The 17,468-nt window shown below is 48.7% G+C and overlaps 3 protein-coding genes across 3 annotated transcripts; all 3 read right to left on the bottom strand.

The window, feature by feature from the left end:
• Positions 1 to 454: 454 nt before the first annotated feature.
• LOC131671025 (circadian clock-controlled protein daywake) lies at positions 455 to 3,264 on the bottom strand. The gene is made up of 3 exons (XM_058947135.1): positions 3,061 to 3,264; positions 2,749 to 2,983; positions 455 to 1,408 (listed from the first exon to the last, which is right to left on the bottom strand). Exons 1-3 carry the CDS (start codon positions 3,128 to 3,130, stop codon positions 967 to 969), a joined length of 747 nt encoding a protein of 248 aa, XP_058803118.1. The 5' UTR covers positions 3,131 to 3,264; the 3' UTR covers positions 455 to 966.
• A 4,235-nt stretch (positions 3,265 to 7,499) lies between these two features.
• Positions 7,500 to 11,559, bottom strand: LOC131671022 (protein takeout). Its single transcript, XM_058947132.1, has 4 exons — positions 11,349 to 11,559; positions 9,705 to 9,992; positions 8,275 to 8,424; positions 7,500 to 8,037 (listed from the first exon to the last, which is right to left on the bottom strand). The coding sequence occupies exons 1-4, from the start codon at positions 11,515 to 11,517 to the stop codon at positions 7,886 to 7,888; spliced, it is 759 nt and encodes a 252-aa protein (XP_058803115.1). The 5' UTR covers positions 11,518 to 11,559; the 3' UTR covers positions 7,500 to 7,885.
• A 1,390-nt stretch (positions 11,560 to 12,949) lies between these two features.
• Positions 12,950 to 17,253, bottom strand: LOC131671028 (uncharacterized). Its single transcript, XM_058947137.1, has 4 exons — positions 17,176 to 17,253; positions 14,251 to 14,513; positions 14,066 to 14,177; positions 12,950 to 13,524 (listed from the first exon to the last, which is right to left on the bottom strand). The coding sequence occupies exons 1-4, from the start codon at positions 17,240 to 17,242 to the stop codon at positions 13,226 to 13,228; spliced, it is 741 nt and encodes a 246-aa protein (XP_058803120.1). The 5' UTR covers positions 17,243 to 17,253; the 3' UTR covers positions 12,950 to 13,225.
• Between the last annotated feature and the right edge of the window lie 215 nt (positions 17,254 to 17,468).

Below are 17,468 nucleotides of genomic sequence, written 5' to 3'. Positions count from 1 at the left end.
ATCGCGCGTTCGCTTTTCGCGCGCCTGCAGTACTCGATGGCGTTATCTAAATAAAAGGAAACGACAACAGTCGCAATTTACACGAATGGTCATTCCGTTTACCACTGCGCCGAGAGCTTCTGATTATATGGCAATCTAACGAGTTACTTCGATTTTTCCATTTATTACTTCACTTGTTTTTATTACACGGCGGCATGCACCTGTCGTGATTCCTCGGAGCATGCTGTGCAATTTGTGTAATGCGCTGACTGATAAGTTTCCGTATTGTTTCGGTGCGCAATGCCAATTTTCTTGTTCTTCTGCCTAATTGGCTGTTTCATAAGCGGACCTACCAAGTTTTGCCCATCAATCGATCAATTCATTGCCATCTTGGGTGGATAATATAAATAGATTGACGGATAACCCCAACGTATTAATGCGCGAAGCGAAAGAATTGGAAAGCGAGACGAACATTTTCATTACCAATTTATTAAAAATCAGTCCAATTAACGCTAAAAATTTACATAGAGGATACGGCGGTCGGGTGAAAAAATGTGCGATATACAAAGGTAAACACGAAAAACTGTCGGATAACAAGTCGTCGACGATGATATACGCACATTATAACAAACAGTACAAATCGCTCGTTCGATGCGTTTTTTATGCAAACAATAAAAAAGAATGAGAGATGGAGACAGAGATACGCGCAGCATCGTCCACATAAACAGGCCCTAGGGATCGACACGCGCGGAGTCCTCGCCACACCGTCGCACGCTGAGCATTGTAGGGCTAGGATCCTCTTGCCCGCGCGAGCACACGCGCAACTGCAAAACGAAGTGTCGTGCGTACATGTGCGCGCGAGGTCGAGTCCTCACCGGAGAGAGAAAGAGAGAGAGAGAGAGAGATGGTCGTCAGCGCCGGTCCTGTTTGTTTGTATACACGTGTACGTAATACATGGCAAACATAGCGAGCAACGTGGAACCAGCCTTAGGTCTCGGGAAAGAGCTGGTCGTAGGTGAACGGACGGACGATGCTGTTGCCGATGTCCATGAAGGCGCTCGACAGGGCCTTCTCGATCAGCGGCTGCAGCTCCTTGATGAAGGCGTCGAAGTTGCTGTTAATCGCGTTGTTGATGACCGTGCCGAGGGTGGGATCGCCGCCAAACAGGTTGTCCAGCTTGAGCGAGCCCTTGCGGATGTTGATGCGCATGCGGAACTCGCTGAGGCCCACGTGCTCCTCGCCCTTGGCGTCCTTGAACAGGTTCGCCTGGATCTTCACCGAGCCCGTGGCGTCGGTGAAGTTGCCGGTCATGGGCCCGTTGCCGCGGATCGGCAGCAGCAGCACGCGGCCGTCGATCTCGTACAGGCCCTCGATGTACAGGTGCGGCAGCAGGATGTCCAGCGCGAAGCGCAGCGTGTTCAGGTCGATCCTGCAACGGCCGCGCCGGCAAACGCCTTTGATTGCTGTGCCTTTGCTCGACCGCCGAGCGCCATTTCGCATTCGTCGGATTCACGCGAGACGCGGCTTCCTCGTTCCTGGCGTCGGCGCTATCCGACGAATTCGTCGAGCGAATTGTCGAGCGAATTGTCGAGCGAATTGTCGAGCGAATTACCGATTATCGACTTCCATTTTCCTGCACTCTTCGCGCGGTTCGGTGTCACTTTTGCAACGTTGCGCTTCTTTCTTCTAACGCAAAACCGAAGAAAGTCTCGATAAGTCGAATTCTCCGAGCGCGACCACGTCACGCGACGCTCGTAACTCTGCGGTCGCAAGCGCGCTGCGCCAAAGCATAAGACGCAACGGTCAGTTCTCGAAGCTTCTCAAACGGACGCTGCGCTCTTGGAAAATTAGAGGTTGCCCAAGCCGAGTATTGCATCCAGTGTGCTTTCGGTCGCGTGTTGCCCCGTCGTACGATGGTTACTGTCGGCGAGGGCCGAATTTCGTCGCGGACGAGCGCCAGACGAGCGAGGCGCGCAGTTGGTGTCACGGACACGAGCCGCGTACACCGCGAATACAAACTCCGCGGACGCGTTTGTAATTGGACGAATGTTTAAAGGGGACTCGCGAGCTCGGGAAAACCGCGCTGCTTCTCACTCGAGCGCACTCGCATCCGTTGATCGGCTGCTAAAAAATCCGTCGGGCGTCCTCGCGCCGTCTGCGACGTCGTATCCAGTCGTCCTTCGGGATCGTTTAAAATTTTCGCGGTCGAAAGTTGATCAAGATTCGTCGAGACGCCAAAAGAGCGCCATGAAATTCTCGCGACGCGCGTTTGAATTGAAATTGAAAGCAATTACGTTTGTCCGTCGCCACGGCCACGGTTACCGGCCTCGAGTCGCTCGGTCGATCTCGTCTGTTACGCGCGACGGCTTAGGCGATGCCCATCGTCACTGCCACGAGACGCAACGAACGAGCCGAGCCGAGGCGAAAACGTCAAATTACGCGAATCCCCTATCCTGTAGTTTTTCTTTCCGTTTCGAAATTATTCGAATCGAAGCCGCGCAGGAAAACGCGAGATCTCGCCGGCAAGTCGAGCAAAGACGAGAGGGGAAAAGGCAACGAGCGAAGAGCGAAAATTTGCATTTCCGCGAGCGCGAGAAGACGAGCCCGTCCGTACGTCCGTCCGTTTCCCGGATCCGCGCTTCGTTTTCTTCTTCCGAGCCCAATTGCGTAACGACCGACAAGTCCAGCGCTTGGATAATCGGAAGCTAGGCCGGCGCACGTAAGAGCTCGTCGTCGCTTTTCCGCGTCTCGCCGCGGGATCGGACGTACCTGAGCTTCTGCACGATGAAATTGCTGGCGCCGAAGGCGCTGACGTCCCTGGCGGTGATCTTGAGGCCGCCGGTGCCCTCGGCCGCGACCAGCTCCTTCAGCAGCAGCGGCTCCAGCGAGGGGATGTTGTACTCGGGCACGCCCGACATCAGCTGCGGCCTCAGGTCCTCCACGCTCCGCCTGATGCAGGCCTCGATGTCCGGCTCGTTGCGCCTGCAGACGTGGATGAAGTCCGCTGCAAGCAAAGCGGCCCCCGGGCGTCAGACCGGCGCGTCGAGCGCCCAAGGCGACGACGCCGCTGGCGGTACTTACGTAGCTCGAGGGCGGAGCAGCAGACGAGCGCCGCGCAGAGCGCGATCGCGAGGGTTGTTCCGCGAGACATGGCTGTGGCCGGCAGCGAGACCAGTCGGAGCGCGCTGTACACTGCTGCGGACGAGTCACAGAGATCACCTCTATCCTTCGCACAATTGTCGCTCTGCTCAAGTGTGCCTCTCGTAGCAAATGCTTAGAACGAAGCCTGCGTTGGAGGACCTTATAGGCTGCCCCCTCTCGGCTTCCGATTCAATCCGCGCTCGCTCGCTCGCTCGCTCTCTTTCTTTTTCGCGCGCTTACGCGCTCCCTCCTTTGCCACCTCTCTCTCTCTCTCTCTCTCCCGCTCGCTCGCTCGTTCGCGTCCATGCGTATCCTCGCTACCTCCGCAGACCCCTATCGTCTCGTGACACTTTTCCTCTCTCGCGCACGTCGCTTTCCACGGAACCCTCCTGCTTTTTTGCCCCGACAAAATTTCGACGATCTTCGAGCCGAGCGCGATTTTTATGCGCCGGTGTTCTGGCTTTGTTCCGACGTCGCGAGGACAAAAAAGTCATTCCCGGAGACTCTCGACCGTCGTTACGCGGGCTTTTAAAGGACGTCGCGAGGTTTCGCATCACCGCCAAATCGATTATTTTGGCTTTGCTGGCAAACCGTTATTCAACGATAAGGATACAACGCAATTGAAAGCAGCTTGTTCGATAGTACACATGAAAATGGCTGTGACGTAAATAAAAATACTCCCGTGAACGTTTCATCCGGCGATAATAAAGGTATCACAACATTGGATAAATTTACGATCGAGCGCGAGGAAAAGAAAGCGAGTTGCTCGAGGACAAAAAACGTTTAACGACAATACATATAAATTGTTGCAGCGACAGTTATCGTCGATAATGACGTGCGCGCATATTTCGAAAACAGGCGCGACCTCTATGCGCTGGGGCGGCGCTCGTTTCCTAATTCGCGCGTTAGCCCGCTGCCAGCCCTCGCGTCGGGTCGTTGTCGCGAGAGATCGAGAAGTCGACGTTGGCGAGCCCTCTGAAAACCGGCCGAAGCATATCTCACTTTGCGAAAAAGATCTCGGTGATCAGCCATCGACGCAGCTTTCAAGTTCAAGGAGAAGCAAGCCACGCGCCCAAACATGTTATACATGTTTTCGATATAGTCCTTTTGCGTAGATCACGATGGCGACAAAAGGCAGCGTGACGAAAAAACCGTCCTTTTAATTTTAACGTTTGTCCGGGCTTTTAAAGATTTGGCGCTTAAGAAAAAAGAGGTTGCACTCCGACACGGCAATAAATAACGCAGCCGGCGCTCACACATCCTTACGAATGTTGCGTTTCTTTGCAATCTGCTTTATCGGCCAAAAATCTTCCGTTCGCGACGGCGGCTGTCAAGGATCCGACGTGCCGTGCGTTCCGGGCGAGCGCCTCGTTTGTACCGCGCGCAACGAGCGCCGTCCATCCTCGCGCGAGGCCAGGCACGAAAAGAGGCCGCGAGGATCGTGAGCGAAATAATGCATCGGAAACGTTCGATCGGCGAGCGCGCGCGCGCGCGCGTCCGCGGAAGGGGACCGGAGCGGATCGCGGATCGGTCCAGCGGGCCCAGCTCGGCCGGGGGACGGGGCGACGTCGTCCAGCCGTGTCGGGCGCGCGCGCGGAGTCAAAGTCAAGGAGGAGTGGCGTTGCCGCGTGATTGCTGCAGCTAAACAAGCAGGGATCGCGGTGCGCGCGACAAACTAATGGCCGAGCCCGAGGCCTGTGATTTTTGCGTCACGCTCTTTGTATTGCCAATCAAATGCATATTTTACTGATTAGCGGACTGCCTCGACCCGTGCTCAACGACAATGATGGAGGAAAATCTGGTTTACGTGAACTTGGTCACGTCCTCGCGTCTGCATAATCGGCCGAATTCGTTTGCATCGCCAAGCGCTTCTTCAGCGTTTTTACAAGGGCCGTCGCCCCAGGAAGGCGCGTCGATTCGCGCATGCACGTGACGATTCGATGCGGGCTGCATAATTCTTATTGACGCCAATAATTTGACTTTCCGCTTAGCCTTCTCCTTCTCCCCTGCGTCGAAAGCTTCCAATGGGACGACAGAGTCATTCTTAAAACCATCGGCAGCGCAACGAAGAGTCGCGTAGCGAACCGACGGACATCGAGCTAGTGATCAAAGCGCGAATGAAAATCTGATGGCCTATCAAGATTTTCCACGTAATCGGAATTATTCCATGTAGATAAGCAATTTGCTGGAATAAACCGAACGCGCTAGTGAATGGCAATGTGGGTCGTCGGCGTGTGACCATTATCCGGCAAGATGCTTGGCAATGCCAATGGAAATGCCATTAGCTCAGCTGGGAAGATGATGAGTGCGATAATTCATCGAGTCACGGCGGAGCTCTCGAAAAACATATATATACGTTGTATACGCGTTGATATAAGAGAAAAGTGCAGACAGAAAGATACGGTTCGTTCGTCGACTTCTGCACACGTCACATAATCGAGCCGTCGTGAAATAAGAGTTGGTAATAAGCACTGCTTTCAAGTTCAGCGCGCATCTGCAGATTAGATGTACCGCATCAGCTGCAAGCGCGGTCTTGATTGGTGTTTGCCGAGAGTGGAGTCGTGCTCCCCGCGTGGAGCGACGACACGTGTGGGCCGAAAGCTCGATCGGCTGTGGCCGAGAGCGAAGCACGCCAGCTCTCGGAGACGACGCACCGTGACATAATAATTACGTAAGGATCGGCGCTGTCGAGACGAGGCCGGTCACGGCTGCTCGCGCGCACTACCGACGTTTCGAGGGCGCGCGAAGCTTGTTCCAGCGACGCCTCTTCGGACGTTCAAAATCTGGCCCCGGAAGAGACCGATCTCCTTTCTGAGATGATAAATCGCCGACTGACAAACACGCGCGCGCGCGCGCGCGCGTTGCGGAAAGTCCACGACGCATGTCATTAATCAAATGACCCATTGTCTCCGCGCGACAACTGCAAATCACACACACACACGTCCGAGGCTTCGTTTTTTTTTCTTCAAATGTTCCTTCCACTCGGTCGCCGATGTGGCTCTAACAAAAACGTCACTTCAACCTTTCCATGATCCAACGCTGCTGCTGCCGCCGCCGCGTATACTTCGATCTCGTATCAATTCTGAAGTCATCGCCGAAAATTGGCACGCATCGGCTTGCAACCAATAACTGATACAAAATACGATCCGGCAAAGATTTTCCATTTTTTCGTACAGAACTCATCACGGGCTTACGTGTTTGTTTTTCACGGACAACCGCTTTGATTTTCTCAACCTAGCCTTATCTCGAAAATTTGTTAATCAGTTCACACGTCGCAATGATCTGCGCGTCCCCGTTGCAAAAGAAAAACAGTATATCAAGACTTATGCGACGATCATTGTCGGCACAAGGTCCGCCCTTGTAGCCAGTTATTTGCAAAAACGGATTCAGCAAACTCTTTTCACTGGGGCATTTTCAATTACAAATTTTATCGGTTCTGCCATCGGACAGTAATTAGAGACTGCTCTTTCTGATGATCAAATAATAGCCAGCGATCGGTCATTGCGATAAAGTGAAAAATATGTAGCGTTCGTGGAAGCGCGGCGAAGCAGGTTTTTATCCGACACGTGAATCAGAGGAAGTTTCATCAAGTGCCACAACAGGTTTACCGACAGAATTTTGCATTTCGCCGAATAAAGGAGCTCATCGCGGTGAATCAGCAAGCCACCCGTCTAATCCTAACTTTCTAGCAGCTGGTGCGCGGATGAGATTTCAATTTCAACGGAAGGTCGACACTGCATCATGCTTTTAAATTGGCGCCGCCTGTCGAAAATTAGCCAAGCCGAACGCGCATACGGCAGTCGCGTAGCTGCAGCGCGCAGGTCTGCCCGCCGAAGCAGCACTTACCGTGTACGAGGCAGACGCCGCGCTCGGCTTTCTCGTCCTCGGTGCCGAAGACAATGCGTCAACGGAGACCTATAACGCCTGTCTCGCCTCGTGACGTCGAGCGAGATATCCATTTTTCTCGCCGCTTTTTTTCAGCGCCCAGCGTACGGGCCGCGTCTTCGCTTGCCGCGCGACCATTATAGCAGTCGAGATTAATGGGCCGATCGTTCTTAACCCACATTGCCGCCGGCAAAAGAAGCGCAGGGGCAAACACGAAGGAAAAAGAATAAGGCAAAAAAGAAAATAAAGAAATTGCGATGGCCGTCGTACGGCTGACGCGGGCGTGGGTATTGTTGTTGTCGCGCGCGTGGAATGCTTTCTTCAAAGGAACCTCGCGAACGAAGATCATGGGTGACGAGGACGGCGGCTTCGGAATACAGATCGGTGCATTGGCGATTGGCGAAAGTTCGCGCGGCATCGACTCCTGCGTCACAACTACGTCATTTCGTGACGCCAGTCTACCGCGCAGAGAAAGAAATCAAGGGATATTTCGGAGATAAATGTCGATTTTATTGCGAACAATTGCGTGTCTCTTAGAACCTACGGACATTTGTTAAGTTGTAAAGATGAACGGATACGTTAGTATACGAGAAGGCAGGTGAGTAGTTGCACGCTACGATCCATGTTGAGATGAGAGAGAGAGAGAGAGAGAGAGTGAAGCAATAAATTACAGCTTAAAATACTATAGTGTCTTAAAGTATGCTGGATAGCCGACCAATGTACAGAGAGCTTAAGATCTAGGAAAGCAGCGGGTGAGAGTTCGACAATGCATCACGGCGATGCGTCGCTTCGGCTTTATTTCGATAAATCGGCGATGACAAGGAAGCTCGCTGCTGGCGAGGGGGCAATGTGCGATGCGGAACAATCGAGACCGTCGCTCTCAGTCGGTGACGAAAGCGTCGTAAGGTACTTGGGCGAATATTTTTTCCACGAAGGTCGACATCAATTGAACAAGTTTTCTTCTCAGATCCGGTTTCATTTCCTTCAAAAGCTCCTGGCCGTTGCTGTTGATGAAAAGGTTCAATGCTGCCTCTGCGGAAATATAAAAAGTTCGCAGTCGTTATTCTCGCACGTAGAATTGTGGTGCTGTGCAAACGGGCCTGACATTGCGGCCGCGCGGCCACGGTAAATGTCGAATTCACGTGTACATGGGACTCGTCGGACACGGCGGCGAGACGATGTAAACAAGTGGACGGACGAAAAGAACGAGATAAGAAAAAAGAGGCGCGAACGAAATGAAAATAAAAAAAAAAGGACCGTCGCACTTACGCAGAATGGTGTTGCCGTCGTGGACGTTCTCGACACCCATCTTGATGTTCCTTACGGCAAAGTCCATCTTGAGCTGCTGCAGCCTAAGGAACTGCTGGCCCTGAACCAAGTACGGTTTCGCTCTGATGAAGACCTTGGCCTTGACTCCATCTGCAAGCCATGTCACATGCAATTTTAATTTATGCGTCCTTTTTCTCTGTTTGCTCTTCGGCGCAGCAAGATCGAGAGGCTCGATCTCTCGAGAGCGCAGCTCTTTTCATTTATCAACTGCGCTTTTTTAAAAGTAAAACACTTGAAATAATCTCGAAGTCGTGACAAGTCTCTGCCGTTAGTCACACATCGGACTCCGATAATGTGCGCGTCTTAGCAGCACAAGCGAACCGGTTCACATATCGCATTTTTAATTTTGCCTCGCAACGCGTACGCGTGCCCTTTTTCGGAACTTCCGTCTTTTCGGCAAAGCGCACACCAACTCACCTGTTTAGGAAAGTTGCTGCGCATCCAAAACGCACGTTCATCCTGAAAAACGCGATCGTTGCTGTGCTTCTTATTAAAGAATCACTTCACTTTCTGGCTATCCACGATGCCGATATAACTTTCTTTGCAAAGATCGCTTTGTAAACATTCCATCGACCAAACTCACCTATTGGCATTAATCTCACGTGATACACGAGTAATACAAAGATTTCCATTGTGTAAAAAGACAAGAAATAATGTTGACTAGTAAAAAGTTAGTTTGCATAATTACTTTTCTCAACTACGTAGGTCCTTTTGAATTGCAATTGTCAAAAGAAAAAGAAAATCTTTAAAGAGAGACGTGGAAACGGGATCGTGGCTACGAATTGTCGTCGAAATTTTTAACGATGTAATTGTGCACATTAATACTTGATAATGAAAATTAATCACATCCTCTAAACGTCGCGCACAATGGAGTGAATGTCCGTAGTTGAGGAATTTCATTCTGAACATTCATCTTTTTCAACGCTAAATCGCATGAATTGAAGAAGTCATGTTTTTGATCATCGGTAAAATTATGCTAGGATCATTGATTCACGAAAGATTCAAAAGCCAAAGGTAGAAAACTCATAAGATCCTGCGCAATGCATTTGTCAAAACGTCAGTCACGAAGCCAATTGTTTTGATCATTCGGGCCAGGAAAAACAAAAAATGATGCACGTACTTTAAAGCGACGTCGATGTTTTTCATACCGACGTTGGTAAAAGTTGCAACTCGCATTTATCTGGCAATCGATAATGACGTCGACTGTCTCGTAAGAAAAGAACTCGCGTAAAATGAAGGGGAACGTAAGCGGTCCTTCAACTCGTCGGCAATTTTTCACGTAGCCGCGCGTGCAGTTGTAGTTGCCTAGCCGTCAGGCGCTCGAAAAAGAAAAAGCAAGTGGTCGGTACGATGAGAAGTGCGATACCAACCGTACTCTCCCCAGTAATCTCCAGCGCCGCTGGCCTGCACGAGGATAAGCGTGCCGCTCGATCGGTACTGAGCAGCGGCGCGGATCTTCGGAATGCCGAGCGTCAGTTGCAGTTGCACCTCGTCGTCGCTGATTCGGCTACGCAGCTGAGTGACTCTCACTGCCGAGACTCCTCGCGCCGTAATGTCCTTGAACTGAGCCTTGTAGCCGTTGGGTCCGCCGCCCAGCGTGATGTGCAACTCGTCCAGGATGATAGGCTCGACTTCCGGATAGCCCAACTGTGGCAGTCCTGCGAATACGTTGCGATCAATCATTTTCTCACAAATGTCCGCTCCGCTGATTAGTCTCAACCACTTCCGAATAATGATGTTTTAATTTACTTCTGTTGTCCACGTCGGAACGTTCGTTAATTCGTTAACGAGGAGAGAGCATCGAGAAAATTTCAATATTGCCAAGCGCATTAATTAGTGCATTCTCTCGCATTGCTATTATTTTTTATGGATACCGAGGCTAAATGAGGCAATTGGTGTTATTATACTTATTCGTGAAACTCAAAGTTTATTGTTTGGAATATTAAAAAAACAAACGTGCAAGTAGCAGTTTTGTTGTTGTCAACGACGATCTTCGGCAGATTTTCCAAGACCATGAGATTTAATTTGCGGTAAGAAATGAACGAAAAGGGTAGAAGGCGTTCGCGTTAAGAGATAAATAAAAGACACGAGGCGGTCAAAAGACAAATGCTTATAGTTGTGGTCTTGGCAAGGTGTTTTTTCTTTTCACGTCGATGAGTCGGAGAGCACGGGCGTCAATATTTGACTGAAAGAAAACTACGCAGGTTCTCGGACGGCACTATCTTGATGTAGGACATTGGGTAACGCGCGGCGACTCAAGTGCACCGTTATAACCTGCTTTTTTTACGAGTGCGACGCTTTCCTCTTTAAAGACTTTTCCGGCCGTTAAATTGACAACCCTTTGCAGGCTTCAATTCGTTAGCTAATATAATTTCGTATTCCGATTCGTATAAATAAAAGAAATTCCGTTAGTCGATACGGAATAGAATTTTCGGGGACCGGTAGCTTTCAAGTGTTATGATGTGGCGGCAAGTGTGGCTGCGTGAAAAACGATTTATTTCAAAATTAATGACTGCACACCGTTATTTCCGATTAAATGCCGCTACTCGATTAGTATTCTCATCTACCGAAATGCTGGTATTTCAAGTTTGAAAAATTAATGAACTGCAGATCGAGTATTAAATAGTTTATACTGTTGGTTCACATTATTTCAAGCCCTGTGTTTTTTTTCCAATTCCACTAACAACTTATGCATTTCATACGTCACATCACTCTGTTCCTCGAGATTTCTTAATTAATCAGTTTTTATTTTTTCATAATAATTGTACTCGCTTACTTTTGTGTAATAATTTACTATTCGAGTGCAAAAATTTGTTAACCAATGCATGTTTTGTAATTGCTTATAATAATTTCGAAAGAGAGCATGGAATCTAGTGTTTGAAATAACAGAAAGTTACTAAACTAGCGTTTTAGGTGCATTGGCATTGCGCGTTTTCACTGGTTTAATCAGCTGACCGAGGCGCGCGCAGAAAGAGAGTTTGCATCGAAAGAAAGCGGAAAAGCCATGTACTCACCATGTCGGAATTGCTCGGCAAGCGCGTTAGCCGCCCTCGCCAGACAGGCCTCGAGCTCGGGATCTCGTTTGGAGCAGGAGTCAATGAACTCCAAACCCTGGTACTTGCCCGTCGCCTCGATCGTCGTCACGATCGCGACGAAAAATCCAAGAAACGTCACGGACCTCATCTCTGCTACGACCGGGGAAGCTCGGTGTCGTTCGGATCGCTCGCAACGAATAACCGATCGCCGGAGACGCGCCCGGACTTATACAGTACCTTGACATTGCCCCCGTCTCGGGGCCTCCGGCGAACATCGTAGTGGGGCTTGAGACTCGTTGGCGCTAAGCTAAGGGACTTGCTGAGCGGCGCCGATAACGCGCTGCTCTATCGTTTGCCCGTAGGCCTCGATCTCCGCCTGTTTGTCGCGCGTTCGGGCTAGCTTTGTTCAGGAGAGCGCCGATTCGCGTCGATCCACGCAGCCGCCAAATGTCTCCGTGAAATTGCCGCCTATCGTCGAGCATATCACTTTTCCCTCTTTGGGCTCTTATTGTTTGCGAGAGTGGACGTGTACGGGGCAGGCGTAGCGCGTGCCGCACGCGGCACGCAGGCCGAATGTAGATCGAGTAACTGCGATCGAGTAGGCAGCCCGGCTTGTCTGCGCCACGCTCATTCTTGTGATTTTGAGAACCGTTAATTGTTCGCCGAGCGTTTCGCGCGCGACTTTTCGAATCAAGTGAAATCGGACCGAGGCAAAACTGACTCGTCGCGCGCGTGCGCACCCGCTGCGCTTCATTGCGACGGCGTGTTGCGTGAGACTTTGTTTGCGTATCACTGGAAAATTGTCTGCGTTACAGCTGTGTCTGCGACTACAAGATACGCCAAAAGATATTAGAAGTTTGCTTCCAAGGGGAAAACAAAAAAATGAGTGCCACTCGTGATCGGTTCCAACACAAAAGCTTATATAATCGGACGTTTGCATACTTGGTCGAAAGCCAATACCGAACAGTCGTACCCGTCTCTCTCTCTCTCTCTCTCTCTCTCTCTCGCTCTCCCTCGATCATCACGCTTCGATAACAATAAATCTAACGCGAAGCCTCAGCGTCACGACACGATACAACGACGTAGAATGTGGAAGAGGTTAAAGCCCGCTCGGCTGATTTTCAAGGTGAGCCGCTCTCACGAATCCTTTAGCTCGCGAGTGCGGAGAAATTAACCGAGCGAATTGAAAAGCATTTTCCATGAGACTGGTGGGTATCTCCGCGTATATGGGTTTCCTCATTAACGATAGCGAAGCTGCACGCACGCGTAGCGCGCGGTCGTCCCGCAAAACGCAATTATCTCCCGGGGACGCTTGCCATTCGGTCGAGAGAAAGCTTCTAAAATGGCCTGCCGCTGCAAGCCTTTGTAACGTCATTGTCATCATCCCCCCCATGTTATAACGTTTGCTACGGATGATTTCGTTTGCGCGGCGAGTTTCTTCTTAAAAATTGGCGTTGGCGCCCTGTCCTCAATGACCAATTATCGTGGGTATATAAAAACACCTTCCATCGTTTTATTATCGATACATATTATATTTACAAGAGTACAGTATCGAGGTAAATCATTGTTTCGCAGCGAGATAAAAGTATATGGCGAGTTGAGTATTAATGACAAGTGACGAAGAGCACATTGTGATTAGATTAGAATCCCTACGTAGTAGACAAAATAAACTTTTTCAAGGTGAATAGCAACAATTTCGTTCGCTCATACGCGACACCATAAATCAAGCAGCGGAAATTTCAAAAAGTCGGACTCTTGCCCGAATTATCTTGTTTTCCGATTGAGCGGTTAATCGACAGAATATTTCCGCGCTCGCTTAACACACACAAGCAACACGTAAACGCTCGCAAACCACATCATAAGGCGTTGCTCGACTTGGTCTTAATGACTCGGTCAAAAGGAAAATTTTGAAAGGCCTTGCCGAAGATCTCGGTAAAAGCAGTGGAAACGAGGTCGTTGATCATGGGCTTGGTCACGGTGAAGCCTGGTTGCCAGACGCCATTGATTATACGATCTAGGATGCCTTCTAGTACCTCGCGGCCATACAGCAAATTTGAAATGTGCAATTTCAAATCCCGGATGGTTTGTACTTCCACTCGGACTTTCAGTTTCTCTCCTGGTGGCATTGTAATCGTTGTCGTTTGAACAAGGTCATCTGAAAGTAAGTTGAAGTATATTAAATATTTTTGATAATATAGGGTCTGTCGACAAAATAAAGATGTATTTGAATAATTCAGACTGCAGTTAGTTTGATTTTCCTCAAAACTTTTATTCGCGTATCGTTTCCCATTTTAATACCATCCATCCAAGTCTATTATAGCTGCCGCACGTTCTCAACACATTGTCAAATCGATGTGAGCACCAAAAAAAACAAATGAAAACTATGAATTTTCTTTTTCCAATTGTCGTGATAACTCACATGGAAATGGAATAAAACATTTTGATGATTTAACGGGCAAGAAGCGAAAGATTTTCGAAGAAGTTTGAAAAATTAACCTGAAGCGGAAGTATTGAAAGTTAAAACGTTTGCCATCGAATACATTAAGAAGATAAATATTTGGCCTAGCATCAGTGAACAACTAAGGTGAATCACGGAGTGTTGAAATATGTTGACATGACTTGGCGGAAAGAAGCGATCGCTCTGGTATATACGGACTCCCCATTAAAATAATAAATGCCAGCCGCAGTGTACTCACAGAGTGCCAAGGTGAATTTGCCTTTGTTATTCATCCTGCCCGTGATGAGGTTGCCGTTGAACTCGTACTCGCCCGACAAAAACTTCTCGGGGAAGCTCTGCGTGTAGACCACCTAAAGCACCAGCGGTTGCATAAGGTGCCGTGTCCGAGCAAACAGACCTGGCAGGAGCGCGCAGCAACGTTACCTTGTGATTCTTCAAGTCGCTAACGAACTTGGTCACTTTGCTGGACGACCATCCACTCTCCGTCACGTTCCTTAAAGTGATGGTGAAGCCCAACATCGGCAGTCCGCGACGAGTCGAAATTTCTTTGGCGTAGAATGGATCGAACGGCTCCACGTTGTACTTGGGCAGGCCCGTCTTAAAGTACGGCCGGACGGCGTTAAGTGCTTCGCGGATGCAGCTGTCAAAGTTCGATGCACCCATACGGCAGTCCTTGAAGTGGTCCTCTGCGGTTGCAAATTTAAAGTCTTCTGAACGAGTGCTCGCTTATGGGCCAACGACAATCAAGTGTAATTTATCGATCGTATTATTTGTCGTCTTATTTACTTGCTGGTTTATCGAATTTGAAGCGCTCCGACACCAATGCAGCTGGCAGCATTTTTTTATATCGTTACGATTTTCGTGACTCTCAATGTAGCATCGATGATGCAACCCAAATATATTTGTCAAACGAAATAGAGAAAAGATCACGTTGCGAATAGAAAAGGTTATTTCATGCGTTAATTAGGAAACTGCATAAATATCCTAATCCGCGATTAGGATATTTCACGCTGGTAATTCGAATAAGCAGATCAAGTGTCATCCGTGAGTATAAGCAAAGTTTTCGCGTATTTACGAAGACCGGTTAAAAATCGTAATAATATCCAGATGAACTCGAGTGATTTGAAAGCAAAAGTCATAAATTCGCTACAGAATGGAATCACGGTGTCAGTGGCAAAACAACTTTCACTCTCAGCGAGCACATATACCGACTGTCGGGATTTGATGAAATCGCAGTCCATCGGCGAGCACGTGGTCGACGCTTGGTAAAAACGCGCTTTTTACGCGCCCATTCACTTTTGCGCATGCCCGCGCGCTCCTCCGCCGTACGCGAGGACTCCGCTCGGCGCTCTAACGGGCTATTGCAACATTTCCGCGACCGTAAGGGTATTTTCAACGAGGAAACGTCGCGTCGATGTTTCTTAACTGCAGGTCTGGTGTAGCGCTTGCTCAGGACTCGATATTCTTTTTATCCTTATGAATTATTCCATCGAGCTGCTGATTTCGAGGCTCGTCAATTTTTTTTTCTAACACAGGCGTCAAATACGAAGGACACTCTCGTAAGAACGGGACGGATTTTCAAAGCACAAGACAGCGTTTTAAAATCGACGACGCTCTCTTCGCGATGGAAAAACCGATTGCACCTAGTTTGCACGCGCGAGAGCAACATAAAGTTCGAGAACCCATTAAAGCATTGTGCAACGCTTGCAAAAAATGAGATAAGAAAAGGAAAAAAAAAGCAAAAAAATAAAAACTATCTTATTATAAATGCGCGGCACGACGTCGCAAGCGCACGAAAAATCAAGTACACCCGAGCGTATAAAAGTCGGGAGAGCGAGCTAGCCACGCGCACTTTCTCTATCCTTCGCGCGCTTGCCGGCGTGCTCGCGTTACTGCATCGCTCGCGAGAACATGCGTAATTTCCATCACTTTCCGGTTCTACGCACAACGCGGATTACTCAAATTCTCAATAGCCTATTATCGTGGCTGGCTTGAAGCCTCGATTGGGTGAAAGTTACTAAAGTTACAGCCGCTGCGACCGATAGACCGGAAAGATGCGTTAGAAGTGCTCGCATGACTAAGGGACTTTCTTTACGGAGATCAACGAGACGCGCGGAAAAGAAAATTATGTAATTGCATGTCTCTGGATTGTACTGCGAAAGAAGCGAGAGAGGCAGAGCAATATACGCGTTCATTTTGCGATTGGTATAATTTCGCTTGACCGAAGGACATCGAGTCCTCGCAGTCAGTTGCGAAATTGTTTATGTTCAAGTTCTTAGCTTCCTTAATGGGCTTAATGGGCCGTATGTATATCTGCGGGAATTTCTATTTAGATTATTCCAATCGAGAAACACAGCGTATGGTCAATATAGCGAAGAAAAAAATATTAGCTTGACAGGACATGTCAATGTTATACTAATTTTCAGACGTAAGTGGAATATATCGCGAAAAGGTCACGAGTACATCTAATTAATAGAAACTATTTGAAATTCGGCAGAATACGTTTTTTTGTGCAAAATGAGACTCAATTTCCAAAAGAAAAAAAATGATGCTTTTTAACAAAAATCCGGATGCGTGTAATTTTTTTAAAACAATACGAAATTGTGCAAATACATACTAAACTCGTAACAACAAGCACGAGGAATGTTCCAATGCGTAACTTCCAACCTTAAATCGTAAATTTCTCAATACAATATTTTTTGAATTGCAATTTCCATGGAAAAGCTTTGCGAGTCAGAGCTTTTCCAGTTTTCTAGTTGCAGTCAATGTAACTCGAGTAACTCCCTTCTGGAACTTTCGATGTAGGTTTCATAAAGAATAATTTGACCATGGACAAATTTATAAAGAAAAGGTAAAATGGAGAAATAAAGTTTTCAAGGGTAAATAGAATGTGTCAGCATCATGATTTCCCAACATTATAAAAGTTTTAAATGGAGGAGTATAAGGAATTTGGACGCCATGCATGTGTTATATCTTCATTCGAGGCGCAGGTCGTTCCATTAAAAACTGGTTTACCAGTTGAGTCTCGAATTTTTACAGGCTAAATTTTTCGTACAAGGAACGGTGAGGTTGAGCGTCATTTAAAAATATCACGTTTAAAAAATATTGAAAAATATTGAAGTTTGCAAGCGAGAGGATCATCTTTTACAAGCAACAGTAAAAAGAAAAACGAGAAGGTAGAAAATGGAGCGAAACCGCAAAACAAATAATTGAGTCCTATAATAGGAGCGAGCAACGCGCAGACTCGACAATAGAGACCGGTGAGTGCACGCTTCTAAGATTTTGCGTTTCGCAACTCCCTCGTCGAAAGAAACGAGAGGCGAGCGCGCGGACGAACGGTTCGCTCACCGAACTCGGCCGCAGCAGTGCTATCGAAGGGGCTGGCGAAGATGACGGCCAGCAGGCAGAGCAGCATCTTCCTGTCGGGCGTCCACATGCTGACGCGGCCGGGCGAATCTAGCGAACTGTGGCACGGGCCGCGCTACGTGCGAATATACTTGGCGCTCGCGTTCAAGTCGGCCTCGCTTTCACTCTCGCGCCTGCTCGCGGTGCACTTACTACTGAGAGCCGTCGGCTCCGAGGCGCTCGGTTAAAAGCCCGATTTTTCAATGCGTATTGCGTGGCTTGCGCAAGGGATCGGC

Source organism: Phymastichus coffea, unplaced genomic scaffold (assembly GCF_024137745.1).
Source record: "Phymastichus coffea isolate CEN01 unplaced genomic scaffold, Cenicafe_Pcof_1.1 PCOF00118, whole genome shotgun sequence".
In the NCBI taxonomy this organism is placed as follows: domain Eukaryota; kingdom Metazoa; phylum Arthropoda; class Insecta; order Hymenoptera; family Eulophidae; genus Phymastichus; species Phymastichus coffea.
Note: the sequence above shows the minus strand (reverse complement) of the source record. Positions and strands in the feature narration are given on the sequence as shown.